Raw genomic sequence first — 14,157 nt, forward strand, 5'->3', positions numbered from 1 at the left:
GAGAGGTTGGGGGTGATGGAAATACAAAAGCAAAACAGTCTCTCAAGCATGAAGTTTAGTTCGTTTCTCTGACAACGGGCTTAGTTTTAACAGCATCAGGCACCTTCTTAACCATCTTTCAGCTGGTTAAGGAATTTTATAAACAGCTTCAATAATCTCTTTGTTGGAAGACCCCAGTAAAATAATTATGAATAATATGTAGAGAAAATCAGCATAATTTAAAAGCAAGCATACAAAACTAAATTGTGTGTCCCAAAAGGCCCTGATCCCACACACTCCTCCTCATCCAGCCTGACCCCCCCAAACAGCCAAAAGCAAACTTTCACACCATATTAGCATTGGGGGCTGAGGGCTGGGGGCTTCTCGAGGATTAGCACAGCTGAAATAAAGAGTCTGGAGGAAGCCTCTTGGGTGTAAATTAAGCTATTTTAAAAAAAAGAAAATAGTGGAAGATTAGGAGACAGATCATCATTCAGGCAATGGATCCAGTTGTAACAAGTTGCCAAAGCCTGAGGTCATCCTAATCCACAAGAGTCTGAAAAGTGGCTCCCTATTCCTTAGTGTGCATGTGATCTTCCCCACCTTATAGTTGTGATAAAAATAAAAAAACTGCTCCTTTTAGAGTCCTTTTGTAGGTTCTCTATCGGTAGGAGAAAATAACAGAGACCAACCAGAGAATATTGAGAAGCAAAGCAGCTAGTAAGCCTGATCTTTATTAACTGTTGCAACAGGGTGCTCCCCCACACACAGGAGAGGAGGAAGACCCCGAGCCATGCGCACAAGCCCTTATGTAGACATTTTTAAATTGCCCGCCCTGAATTCCAAGACCACCCCCAGAAACATCATACCTACATCACATAAAAGGCAGTCTACAACAGAAATCTGAGTGCTTTGTTTATCTCCTATCTGGCAAATTACCAGATTGCATTATCTGGGTTTTGGCCACTCTTTTGTTATTATAACTACTTAATTCCCGAATCTAGGTCACAGGTCACAGGCTCACACCCTGTTCATATCTTGAATGTACCCTTGAGACAGGATTTGTGAGGACAGGATTTGTGAGGGGAAAGACAATGGGGAGGTTTCCCACTTTGACCCTGCAGAGAAATATTTGAGGTCTATTTGTTCAGGACCTTTTTGGTGTAGTTTCAGACATGTGGTTTATATATACAGTTATGAACATTTACTATTTTAATATATGACCTTAAAATTCTTATAACAGTTGAAAAGAGATGATCTTGAAAAAGTTAGTATTTGCAGATTTCACTGCTGGTGACATAAATTTCTTCCAAAGTGAGTGGTGGTGATTTCTGTGAGCATGGAACACTGGAACAGGCTGACAGAGGTTCACAGGGGCTACTTTCTGATGAGAAAGAACATGCAGAGATTGCTTGGTGTGTGTGTGTGTAAAGCAGCAGGTGGTGTGGATGGGAGGAGTGTCTCCAGGTTGCGAATGAGATGCACAAACCTTCCCTTCCTCTTCTAGTGAGGATCTAAGCCAGGACTCAGCAAACTTTTTCATCAGAAGGCTGGTCCACTATCCCTCAGACCTTGGGGAGGCCGGAATATATTTTGGGGGGAAATGAACAAATTTCTATGCCCCACAAATAACCCAGAGATGCATTTTAAATAAAAGCACACATTCTACTCATATAAAAACACACTGATTCCTGGACCGTCCGCGGGCCGGATTGAGAAGGCGATTGGCCCGCATCCGGCCCCTGGGCCTTAGTTTGCCTACCATGATCTAGGCAGCCACGGGAAAGATCTGGGGCGGAATCCCTGTTCCCACATCAATCGCTGCAATGTGGTTTTTAGCACTCCATTGTTTTTTCACCCAGGGGAACATTTATCCTGAATATGGACAGATCTGAGATGAGTGATGGTGGGATGCACTCCCTTCCAGCAGTGCAGCATCTGTTTCACATCAGGAGAGGCAGGATGGGATTGGGGGGGCATTTGCATGAGTGCTTCAGGTGGTGGAAGGGGAGGGGACAGAAGATGGGCAGCAGAGTGTGGGAACTGAGATGTGCCTCCCCCCCCCCCAGTTGTGGGATGAGAAAGGCAAACCCTTCTTCTCCCTTCCTGGCTCTAATGGGAGAAGACTATGTGAATCAAAGGAGAGAAAGTTTTTCTCCCTCTGTCACAACAAGCAGAACTCATGGGTATCCAATGAAGCTGGACGTAGAAAGATTCAGGACAGGTGAGTTCCAGCATCCTGTCAGAACCCTGGCACCTCCTTCCCAAAGCCCAGGAAGCTTCTGCCTGGCTTAGGGGGGGAGACACGATTCTCATGTGTACAATGTTGCCCCCCACAATGGCCCTCACAAGCTGGTGCCTCTAGCTCCAACCGTTCCCTTGCAAAAATAATTAATCACACGCCACTGCTCAAATCTCGGTATGTTGTTTTCTTCCTGCAGGTTTTGCCTGCGAGCGCGACAGGCTCTCCTTCAGCTTCTGCCAGACGCTGCTCTTCCTGGGCAGGTGCCACCTCCCTACCGTCAGCCTCCAGTGCTGCCAGACGTGCCGTCAGCAGGGCAATGGCCCCCGGGACCGCGGGAACGAGCGGGCTTCCCGGAAGTGAGCACTCCCATCACCTCAGGACCCTTTCAGGCGCAAAGAAGCCAGCGGTGGCCTCGGGGAGAAACGGCTGCCTAAGACGCCTCACGGGCTGCTTTGAAGGCAGCTCAGCCACCGTCTCTGTCCAATTGCTCTCCTCTTCGTCCTCCCATGGGACCTTGGCTGGTGCTGTTCACCGAGGTTGGACAGGCATGGTGCTTTAACTCCAGTTCCTCTCACCAAACTGCCCTCAGGGCTACCCAAGTCTGCTGCCCTCCAATGTGCAGCAGAGGAGAATCTGCTCTGCAAGGCCACGCGCTGTACCCTACAAAAGCAATAACTCTTGGCATGATCTCAGAAACATATCTGGTGCTATCGTCGGGTATATTCAGGTTTCACTCAGTGTTGGCAGGCCAGCACAAAACTCTTGACTTGAGTGATTTCTTTTTTAAAAAAACAAACAGGAAACAAACGCAATTTTTTTTTGTATTTTGTAAGAACGGGCATCCAGCATACCTGACCAAGTCGCTTGACTGTTTGGTTGCATTCGTTGTGATAGGGATGCCTTTCTCCCTGGTGTTTGGTGGGAGGAGCTCAAAGCGGCAGTGAAATGTCCCCCATTACAAACTCGCTGAGCCAGCTGGTCATCACACTTGCTCTAGCTGGGAGGACCAAAGCATTGGGGTTAAGAGTTGTTTGGTTTTCACTCAAGTTGAACTAAAGCTAACCTCTCTGGCTTGAGTCTTTGAATAATAGAACTGTAGAGTTGGAAGGGACCACGAGGGTCATTTGGTCCAACCCCCTGCAATGCAGGAATCTGTGGGGCTCAAACCCACGAACCTGAGATTAAGAGTCTCATGCTCTACCGACTGAACAATCCTCCATATCTAATGCCCTGTTCTCTGGCTCAGCAGTTCAGTATCTGTCAGGGTGAGCTGCCCTTTCTCTCTAGGCTGCTCGCTTGGTTACCCTGAAAAAGCCCAAGACTATCAAGATCAGTTTCTGGTTCCCACCCCCCTTATGTAGCCCTGGAAGTTGGGACTGCATTTGTAGTATCATATCAATATCCTTATTGTCAAGAAGGCACCTGATTTAAGAACACTTCATTGCTTTCTATCGTGCACTGATAGTTTCGTTTGGGTGTTTAGCATGTGTTAAGCAAGGAAAAGGAAGCCTGTGGCCTTCCAAGCATTGTTGGGACTACATCATCCCTGTGTCAGGACCCTGACCAATGGCCTTGCTGGCTGCTGTGAACTGGAGCTCAACATCTGGGGGGAGCCCAGAGGTAGGGATGTTGGGAAATTCCAGTGGATGAAGAAATGGGTGATACTTCCTTCTTCCTTCCATGTCTGGAATGGTAATCAATCCAGCAAATATGATCAGGACTCCACTGTTGTTGTTTTCAGTTCACAGCAACAGTCATGTTATATATGGACATCGTAACCAAAACCCCATTCTTTCAGGGTGCAAAGGTGGCATAACACCAAAATCCTTCAATAGTTAAGTTATAATTTGCCAATGTGTTTTTTCTAGAAGTCCAATAAGGCCTCATCATTCTACTTGTGTCAGGGATACACCCTCTCTCTGAAAGGATCATTGTAGACTTTCTATGAATATGGAATTAACATGTCATTATTATTTTTTAAATAAAAAATACATGGGAAACCATCTGGCCCTGAAGATTTATTGTTCCTTAACTTGGAATTTTCATTTGGACTGAATTTTTCTCATCTAAAATGGCCTTATGTTACAGGTTTGTTTTCATTCTAGCCAAGTAATTTGCAAATCCATTGAAGACTGATTTATATAATTTGGCATAATATTATGTGAACTTTTGATGAATGCACTTGAAGTATCTTTGTCTATATGCCTAGAGAACATTTTCGTACTTCTTTGAAAGCTGATAATGTAAAGGTTTGATTGCCAGATCCACAGCATTTCTGATGTAGATCAATCAAAGATTTGGTTATTTAGTGTGAATAGTTATAAATTGCTCTCAATGCATGGTGGGTAACAAATACCTTACAGTGTGAAAGCCAATAAGTACCAGCAGAACTAGCCGTGGATCAGTTGCATTATGTCAACGCCAGACCAAGGCTGTCTTCTTGTCTCTGTCTAGGGGGAGTGACAAAACCAATTACCGTATTTAAGACCACATCCAAATTTCTTCTTTCTCCCATGCCAACCATGGAATTTCCCCAGTGATTCAGCACAGATACATGGGAATAAAAGAACAACCAACTCTTTTCAAGGAGATGTTATGGAGGAGTGTCTTTTTAATTTTTTTTAAAATGTCTGTAGCTCTCAAGTGTGTTAAATTAAATTGTTACAACAAAGTATGAGCTGTGCCTTTGTTGGTTTGTTTCGGCACCACAACATTTCTGCTGCCTCTTGAAGAGTCTCTATGGTTATCTTAGCATGGCTAAACAGGAAGGCAGGCACCACCATTGGCCTCACTGCATCACCTGTCCCTGCTCCATCTTCCTTTTCAATTAAATTCAAACCCTAGAGCCCCCTGACCTTGCTACTCCCCCCCCCCCACTGCTCCTGCCTGCTCACCTGTCCTTTTTTCAAGCTGGTGAGCAGAACCCTCAATCATCTTGGCTGCCCTCTTCTGCACACCATCCAGCTTGTCGGTATCCTTTTTAAGCTGTGATGCCCCAAACTGGACACAGGACTCCAGCTGGAGTCTGTTAGCTGTTTTATTTATTACAGTTGCATTTTTACTACCAGGGAAGGGGAGAGGTGCTTGTGGGATTTTCTGCCTCGGGCGCCGAAATATCTCAGCTGGCTTTCGGTCCTCTGCACTTTGGAGGTGGAGGCTTCCCATTTGATGCTCCAGCTCCGGTCCTGCTGATATGGAGGGGCCCACCTCTAGCTGTCAATCATCGTGGCAACACTCCAGCCAAGCTGAATGTAAAGCCTGAGGGAAGCTCTTAATGAAGCATGCTTGACTCCAGCTGTCAAAGTGGATAAAACTGATGGCTCTGCATGTGGAGGAGCAGGAGAGGGAAGGAAATTGTCAGACTCAGATTAGGGTTAGCAGATAAGTGTGAAGAATGGCCCTGATCTGCCTCCACCATTCCTCTAAGTCAAGCTGTCATGTCTCTTCCTCCCAGTCTCCTCAAATGCTAAAAGGGTACTTAAGTTGCCTGGGGTGTTAGGGGAAGAGTAATATGTCTGGAAGGACAGATCCTGAAGCTGAGACTAAAATACTTTGACCACCTCATGAGAAGAGAAGACTCCCTGGAAAAGACCCTGATGTTGGGAAAGATGGAGGGCACAAGGAGAAGGGGACGACAGAGGGTGAGATGGTTGGACAGCGTTCTCGCAGCTACCAGCATGAGTTTGACCAAACTGCGGGAGGCAGTGGAAGACAGAGGAGTGTCTGGTGTGCTCTGGTCCATGGGGTCACGAAGAGTCGGACATAACTAAACGACTAAACAACAACAGAGTATGTCTGGTGGGGGGCATGTGCTTCTGGGGTAGTTTGTCCACCTTTGGTCCGCACCCTGCACTCAGCTCTCACCTGTGGCTTCTGGAAACTGTCAGCATGCAACAGTAGCCACACTCCAGAAAATTGCTTCAACTGGCCAACTAAACCAGGAGAGGGTCAAACCCTTGGTGCGTTAGGGACTTCCTCTACATGCAAAGTCAGAATCTGGATGATTGTGTGGATAAGACCAGTAGTGTGTCCAACGGTCAAGAAGGAGGTTTCTGCATGTGATGTAGGGGGAAATGAGGGGCAGATGGGGCTTGTCAACCCGGAAACAGTCCATCTTGGAGAAGGAAAACTCTTGATTCTAAACCTCCACTGCCTTGAGGGATTTCTTCACGAGAAGAAAACGCTAAGGTGTAAACCCTACACAAATCCAGAGTGGGGTTCTTAAGGTGTCTTGTACACTTTCTTCTGGCAAACTCCTGTAGCTAGGCTGGTGCCAAACGTATTGCTCTGCTTTCCTTTGGACCACATCAGTGAGGCGAAGAGATAAGTCTGGTTGTCTGGGCAGCCCAGGACCTCCATAAACAATGCCCAGGCTTGCACCCCGGAGAGGCGTACTCCATTGTCTCTCAAGACAAACTGATGCCAACAACAAAATGTAAGTTGTCTACCTGAGACAGGCCAGATTGTTTAATCAGCCAAGTGTTTGTTTCATATATCTGTGAAATTTAAAGCTAAGACAAGTCTCTGAAATTGACAAGAGTCTCAAGAAAATGACAAAAGTGCCCCTTCCATTCTTTGAGCTCCTCTCCGCTTCAGCAGGGTTCATGCCAGAGAATAACCTCCTTCCCAGTAGATTTCATGCCATTTCTACTTGGCACGTGGCTGGAAAAAGTAGCACCGTCTTTCATTCTCATGAGATTGTTCTCCAAAAGTCTGTTTCCTGTAAACACTGAGTCATATCTGGTTGCTATTGTGGATGGTGATACTTTTTTGCTTTTCTGGACCATCATGTTAATATTGTACTAACTTTGCAACAGCTGGGCTCCCATCCTGCACACTTGCAAATTTGCCAGTACAAGGGAAGGGAAGTGATGCTCTGCGCAGTCATTTGGCACCAGCTTGGCAGCAGGAGTCGCGGAAAGGAGGCGTACAAGGTGCCATCCAAGGGACGCCACTCCAGATTTGTATAGGGCAGGGGTCAGCAAACCTTTTCAGCAGGGCGCCGGTCCACTGTCCCTCAGACCTTGTGGGGGGCCAGATTATATTTTGGGGGGGGGAATGAATGAATTCCTATGCCCCACAAATAACCCAGAGATTCATTTTAAATAAAAGGACACATACTACTCATGTAAAAACACGCTGATTCCCAGACTGTCCATGGGCCGGATTTAGAAGGCGATTGGGCCGGATCTGGCCCCTGGGCCTTAGTTTGCCTACCCATGGTATAGGGTTTACTCCTTAGCCTTTTCTTCTCCAGAAGATGTCTCACAAGGCAGTGGAGGTTTAGGATCACAGTTTTCCTTTGCCTAGATGAGCTACCTTCTCAGGTTGATGAGCCCCACCTGCTCTTCACTTCCTTCTACAGCACATATGGAAACTGCCTTCTTGATGTTGTTGTTGTTTAGTCATTTAGTCGTGTCCGGCTCTTCGTGACCCCATGGATCAGAGCATGCCAGGCACTCCTGTCTTCCACTGCCTCCCGCAGTTTGGTCAAACTCATGCTGGTAGCTTCCAGAACACTGTCCAACCATCTCATCTCTGTCGTCCCCTTCTCCTTGTGCCCTCCATCTTTCCCAACATCAGGGTCTTTCCCAAGGAGTCTTCTCTTCTCATGAGGTGGCCAAAGTATTGGAGCCTCAGCTTCAGGATCTGTCCTTCCAGTGAGCACTTCTTGATGTAATCAGTACCAAATTAGGTGGGAACCTGCCAACCATATGTTTGTTTTCTAATATGCATCCAATAGCTCCACCCCATAGTGGTGTAGTCCATTGACTTTGCAATGCCTTGTGAAACACACACTGAATGAGTAAATTATTCTGAAACTGCAATAAGCAAGGCCTTCTTAAACCAGATGTTAAGGGGAAAGTCTGGCTTATATCTCCGCCCTTGGGTGATGCTCAGTCTGGCTGCAGCCAACAAATATATAACAGATTTACAGACTAATTCTGCATTGTCTGATATTGATACAGTGGATGGTATAGTTGATATTATAAAACACAGAAGAAAGTAGTTGTTCAGGAGTCTGGGAACAAATTGCATTTTCAGTACAGTGGTACCTCTGGTTACAAACTTAATTTGTTCCAGAGGTCCGTTCTTAACCTGAAACCGGTCTTAACCTGAGGTACCACTTTAGCTAATGGGGCCTCCTGCTGCCGCCGCGCCACTGGCAGACGATTTCTGTTCTCATCCTGAGGTAAAGTTCTTAACCCGAGGTATTTTTCCAGGTTAGCAGAGTCTGTAACTCAAAGTATTTATAACCCGAGGTGTTTGTAACCTGAGGTACCACTGTAACTGAAGTTTTAATATATTAAGTGGTTTGATCTTCAAATATTCCTGCCCTTTTCCAAAACAAAAAATTAAAAAAATGTGTTGAACACTTTCACATTTAATTCTGTTACCAAGAAGATACCCCATCTCACATGTCGTTTACCAAAACAAACATTTGGTCTTGTTGCACATTAATGCTGCCTTCAGCTGGTTTCAATAAGGAAAAGACTCCAAAGCAGGGGGGGGGGAGAGTGCTCACCATACTGTATTGTTGTTTTTTAAAGTCCTAAACAGCAAAGACAGAAAGACCATCCTAAGATAACAATGTAATCCAGATGATTTTCAAAAGGAGGAAATTACTTTCACAGCAAGAGGAACCATTATTATTATTATTATTATTTTCGAAACCTGCGTTCTTGTAACAGGCAGCATCAGCCAGCTCTTACCCTTTGGGGCACGAGGCGTCTGCATGAAGGAAAAGCTTTCAAGCAGATTTTCCAGCGGGGGTGAACATCTGCGAAGCCTCAGCCATACAGAAAAATGAGGGCTGGAGCTCTCACAACCCCCGCAAGAACCAGCCATGGAGGGAAGGATCCTGTGGGGAGTGGGGGGGGGCAATGAACACGCAGGCACACTGTGGCCCCTCTCAGCTTCATGAGGTCCCTTCTTCACACATGGTGGCCAGAGGAATTAGAAGAAACGTGGAAACACTTTTCTTTCCAAAGGGAAGAATAAGCAGGGAAAGGTTTTCCCAGGAGTTCTTCGTACTATATATTTTTTCCATAACACCAGGACTTGTGGACATCCACCGAAGCTGAATGTTGGAAGATTCAGGACAGATCAGAGAAAGAACTTCTCTGTGCAGCATATAAACTGTGGAACTCACTGCCACAGGAGACAGTGATGGCCTCCAACTTGGATGGCTTTAAAAGAGGATTACCCAGATTCAAGGAGGAGAGGGCTATTGATAGCTGCTAGCCTTGATAGAGGTTATACTCTGCCTCCACAATTGGAGGCAGCAATGCTTCTGAATACAGTGGTACCTCGGGTTAAAGACACTTCAGGTTACAGACGCTTCAGGTTACAGACTCCGCTAACCCAGAAATAGTACCTCGGTGTTATGTACTGAGTTGAATAGGATCCAAAAGGCAGCAATCTGATTGGTCCTAGAACAATAGGATTCAGAATGCAGCAGTCTGATTGGTCCACAGGAGCCACCCAATCCAGCTCCAGGTGGAAGTGAATCCACAACCTGATTGGCCTACAGGTGAATACCGGAATTAGCCAATCACTTGGGGCCCATTGTGTAAATAATGTATATAAAAGCAGACATTCTGGGGGAACTTTCATTCCTCCTCACCACTATGAGCTGAATAAAGAGCATGAAATCCACTCTCGACTCCAAGTATATTTCACTCGGGTTAAGAACTTTGCTTCAGGATGAGAACAGAAATCGTGCTCCGGCGGCACGGCAGCAGCGGGAGGCCTCATTAGCTAAAGTGGTACCTCAGGTTAAGAACAGTTTCAGGTTAAGAACAGACTTCCAGAACCAATTAAGTTCTTAACCCAAGGTACCACTGTATCAGCTTCTGGAAACTACAGAGAGAGTGCTTCTGTGGTCTAATCCAGCTGGGTTTCCCATATGAATCTGGTTGGCCTCTGTGAGAATAGGATGTGGAAGTAGATGGGCCATTGGCCATATCTTTTCTTATATCAAAAAGCTTTTCACCGCCCTCTCTGTATGTTTCTCTTTCAAGTCCTATTTGATTGTTGTACATCGCTTGGACACCTTAGGTCAGCTTCCTCCAATCTGGTACCCTCTTGATGTTTTAGGTGACCACCCCTTAGTCCGCAGAGCAAAAGTCAACATGCTACAACATCTCATTTTCACAGCCTTCAGAGGACGGTCTGTTTCGTGCTCCGAGGGTTGCTCATTACAAAGGAAGAGTCATAGTTCCAAATCCTTGGAAATCCCAACAGATGTTTGAATTGTCCCAAACATTTATGAGAGTGTAACTGAGTACCACCCCCTGCTTCTCATCCTTTCTGAGCAGCAGATCTGTTTCCCAAGCCCCAGAGAGAATCATGTGTCAACCACAGATGGGAACTTTGTCTGCGGTGTGCTCCATTCACCGAACACACATCCACTACTATGAGAGAGGAAAGGAAACACTCAGCTTTCCAAATAATAGAGCCATGGGAAAAGATTCCAGGTGTAAATTAGTGGAGAGGGATGCTGTTTAACAACCTTTGTTTAGGTGGAGCAGAGATGGATGGGGAAGGAGGTAGCTAGGCAACAGGCTGAAACCACAGATTCCATAACAGAAATACACTTGAGGCAAGTTTCTAGGATCTGGCTATGTTTTTTAAGGACTGGAGGTGTGAAGAGATACAATTCTACGGGTTATCAACACACTGAAAATTAGTAATTCACAAGGTTTCATTGGCATCCAACCAAGAGCTCGTAAGACAAAACATACACTTCTTAAATTGGCAAGCTTCTAACAAGAATATGCACCCCCCAAAAATTGTCCTCCAATACGAAGGATTGGAAAGGAGCAAACACTGGTTTAAAAATAAAGCAAGAAAGAAGGATAATGGTGGTGAGATCCAGGAAATTGTCAGGTCATTTAGCTTAATGCCTATTCCAGTAAAATTGATTTTAAAAGTGTGATTAAACATTGAGGTCTCCAGCCTTTTTGGGGGGCGGGGCGGGGTGCATCTGAAAATTGAAGAAACTGTCATAGGTACTGCAATAAATAAATAAATCCCATTTATATGAAAATGATTCACAGATGATATCTAACTCTGAGTAGGTTGGCTAAGATGTATAAAGCAGAATCAGATATGTGTTGGAAATGTAAAAAAAAATATGGAGGAAACTTTTTTCGTATGCAGTGGACATGTAAAACGGTAAAAGAATATTGGGGAATGATTTATAATGGGTTGAAATAAATGTTTAAAATAACCTTCCCCAAAAGACCGGAATCCTTCTTATTGGGAGTAATTCAGACAGAAACCCCTAGGTGTCAGTAAGGTTTCTTTATGTATGCAACAACAGCGGCTCGAGTTCTGATAGCCCCAAAATGGAAAGTGAGTGAGGTCCCTGGTAAAGAGAAATGGCAACTTAAGATGTTAGAATATGCAGAACCTGCAGGTTTAACATACAGAATAAGAGATCAAGAAGAACATATATTTAAAGAATAGTGAAAAATATTTATTGACTTTATGGAAAATAACTGTACACAGCATTAAGATAAAATCAGCAGTCTAATCAATTTGTGATGATAAAGTGGAGAACTGACCTAAATAGTTATAGTAAAATATACGGGAATGAAAGATATGTAAAATGAACCATGGAAGGAGAAGGAGGAAAGTCACTGGATATTCAAAAGTATGTAAAATGTTTATTTTGAAATGTAAACATTGAAAATGTACGGCAATTTATTTATTTTTTTACAAAAAATCACATAAGGAAAAATGGTAGTTCATCATCTCACCCCAGTCTACAGGTAAAACACACCCTCCAATCAGCTATAACAGACAAAAAAGCATCCCCCCACAAGGAGACACCCTCCAACCGAAGACCGTCATATAATTGGATTCTTTGGACCCAGCTCACATTCAGCTCATGAAGCTGCTAGGATGTCAATGGTGGCACAATAAATGTGTGTGGAATGGGTGGGTTGATAATTATTGTTAATTGCACATGAAGTTAACTGAAACTTCAGTGGCAACTCCTTGCCTTCATGTTTCTAGCTGGAGAACATTCCAAGATACCTCTGGATTTCGGGGATGAGATGAAATGCAGCCCCCAAATACCCAAACAGGATGGATAGTTGCCATCTCTGTCATTGCTCAGGGTGGTGTAGGGGTTAGTGGGTGAGACCTGGATTCAAATCCCACCCCCCTCAGTCAATGAAGCTCATAGGGCGACCATGGGCCAGTCACTGCCTCTCAGCTTAACCTACCTCACAGAGCTGTTGTGAAGATAAAATGGGGAGGTGGGGAGAACCAGGTACCAGTGGCGTAGCGTGGGTTGTCAGCACCCGGGGCAAGGCAAGTAATTTGCGCCCCCTAACCCGTGGATTTGCGCCCCCTAACCCTCAGATGTTGCGCCCGGTGCAGCCGCCCCCCCCCCACACCCCACGCTACGCCACTGCCAGGTACACCTCCTTGCAAGAAAGGCAGGATATGAAAGTGTAAATGATAGCGGGAAAAGCCAAAGCAATTCACAGCTGAACTATTGTGCCTGAGTGCAGTGGCATAGCGTGGGGGGTGCAGGGGGGGCCGGGCGCAACATCTGGGGGTTAGGGTTAGGGGGCGCAAATCCACGGGTTAGGGGGCGCAAATTACTTGCCTTGCCCCGGGTGCTGACAACCCACGCTACGCCACTGCCCAAGTGTGAGAAGGTCAGCTGTATTACTAACAAGGTGGAGGCTTGGGGTTTGGAAATGGCCCCCAGACCTTTGTATCTGACCCTTGGGACCCTCCTCAGGCCATGGCGCTCACCAGCCCTGCTCTATGGCCTTCTGGAGTGCTTCTGTTTGGCTGGAAAGTGTCCTTGAACTATGATCCAGCCTCTCGCTTGCCTGGATGGAGAGAAGAGTGGGTGGAAGAGAAACCTCTGGCTTATTTCTGTGAGGCTGGAAAGCTGTCTGCTGTACAAAGGCAAGTGTCGCATCCATTGCCCAGTTTTGTGTCTGGCCCTGGCAGATGGTCAGCCACAAGCAAATGTGTCTCTGCGGCTGAGAAAGGCTCCCCAGCCCCCCTCTATAGACACACAGAGAAGCAGGAGGCTGGAATCGCCCACAGGAAGTGTTAATTAGCACAGGAGTGTCATCTACTGGCTTTGTGAGGAACAGCACCAGAACAACAGCAAAGACAGTTTTTACAGTATGGGGATTTCTCCTTCCAACAGGTTCTGGTCACAAAAATCTTGCCTTGGTACAGCAAGGCTTCTGTGGTTGAGACAGCTGCAGCGCCAACTTGGCTGAGAGATGGAGGGGGAAAACACAGTCTGAGTCTTCCCCTCCACCTGACTATAAGAGCCTAGGTAAAGGCAAAGGGACCCCTGACCATTAGGTCCAGTCGAGGCCGACTCTGGGGTTGCGGCGCTCATCTCGCTTTACTGGCCGAGGGAGCCGGCGTACAGTTTCCGGGTCATGTGGCCAGCATGACTAAGCCGCTTCTGGCAAACCAGAGCAGCGCACAGAAACGCTGTTTACCTTCACACCAGAGCGGCACCTATTTATCTACTTGCACTTTGACGTGCTTTCAAACTGCTAGGTTGGCAGGAGCAGGGACTGAGCAGCGGAAGCTCACCCTGTCACGGGGATCTGGACTGCCGACCTTCTGGTCGGCAAGTCCTAGGCTCTGTGGTTTAACCCACAGCGCCACCTTAAGGTAGTAAAGGTAAAAGGTAAAGGATCCCTGGATGGTTAAGTCCAGTCAAAGGCGACTATGGGGCGCGGTGCTCATCTCGCTTTTAGGCCAAGGGAGCCAGCATTTGTCCACAGACACCTTTCTGGGTCATGTGCTCAGTGTGACTAAACCACTTCTGGCATAACAGGACACTGTCAAGAACAGAAGGCACGAAGCAGAATTCAGAGAGCATTGCAGTACAACATTCCAGTAAAAAGATTGTCCTTTATTGCACCGCTATG

General features: G+C 46.1%; 1 protein-coding gene and 1 long non-coding RNA gene across 3 annotated transcripts in view; both read left to right on the plus strand.

Annotated features, from left to right (window-relative positions):
- Window positions 1–4,898, plus strand: part of ADAMTS7 (ADAM metallopeptidase with thrombospondin type 1 motif 7) — a 79,434-nt gene extending 74,536 nt beyond the window's left edge. For both annotated transcript variants that reach the window (XM_082198242.1, XM_082198241.1), the window contains exon 24: window positions 2,421–4,898. In XM_082198242.1, coding sequence (XP_082054368.1) covers window positions 2,421–2,584 — 164 coding nt within the window. In that variant the 3' untranslated portion in view covers window positions 2,585–4,898. The remainder of the gene's footprint in view (window positions 1–2,420) is intronic.
- Window positions 4,899–11,705: 6,807 nt separating this feature from the next.
- Window positions 11,706–13,616, plus strand: LOC309518663. Its single transcript, XR_014213581.1, has 3 exons — window positions 11,706–12,509; window positions 12,658–12,752; window positions 12,904–13,616. It is a non-coding gene; the product is annotated as an uncharacterized lncRNA (long non-coding RNA).
- Window positions 13,617–14,157: the final 541 nt, after the last annotated feature.

This window comes from Podarcis vaucheri, assembly GCF_965113315.1.
Source record: "Podarcis vaucheri genome assembly, chromosome: 14".
NCBI classification, from domain to species: domain Eukaryota; kingdom Metazoa; phylum Chordata; class Lepidosauria; order Squamata; family Lacertidae; genus Podarcis; species Podarcis vaucheri.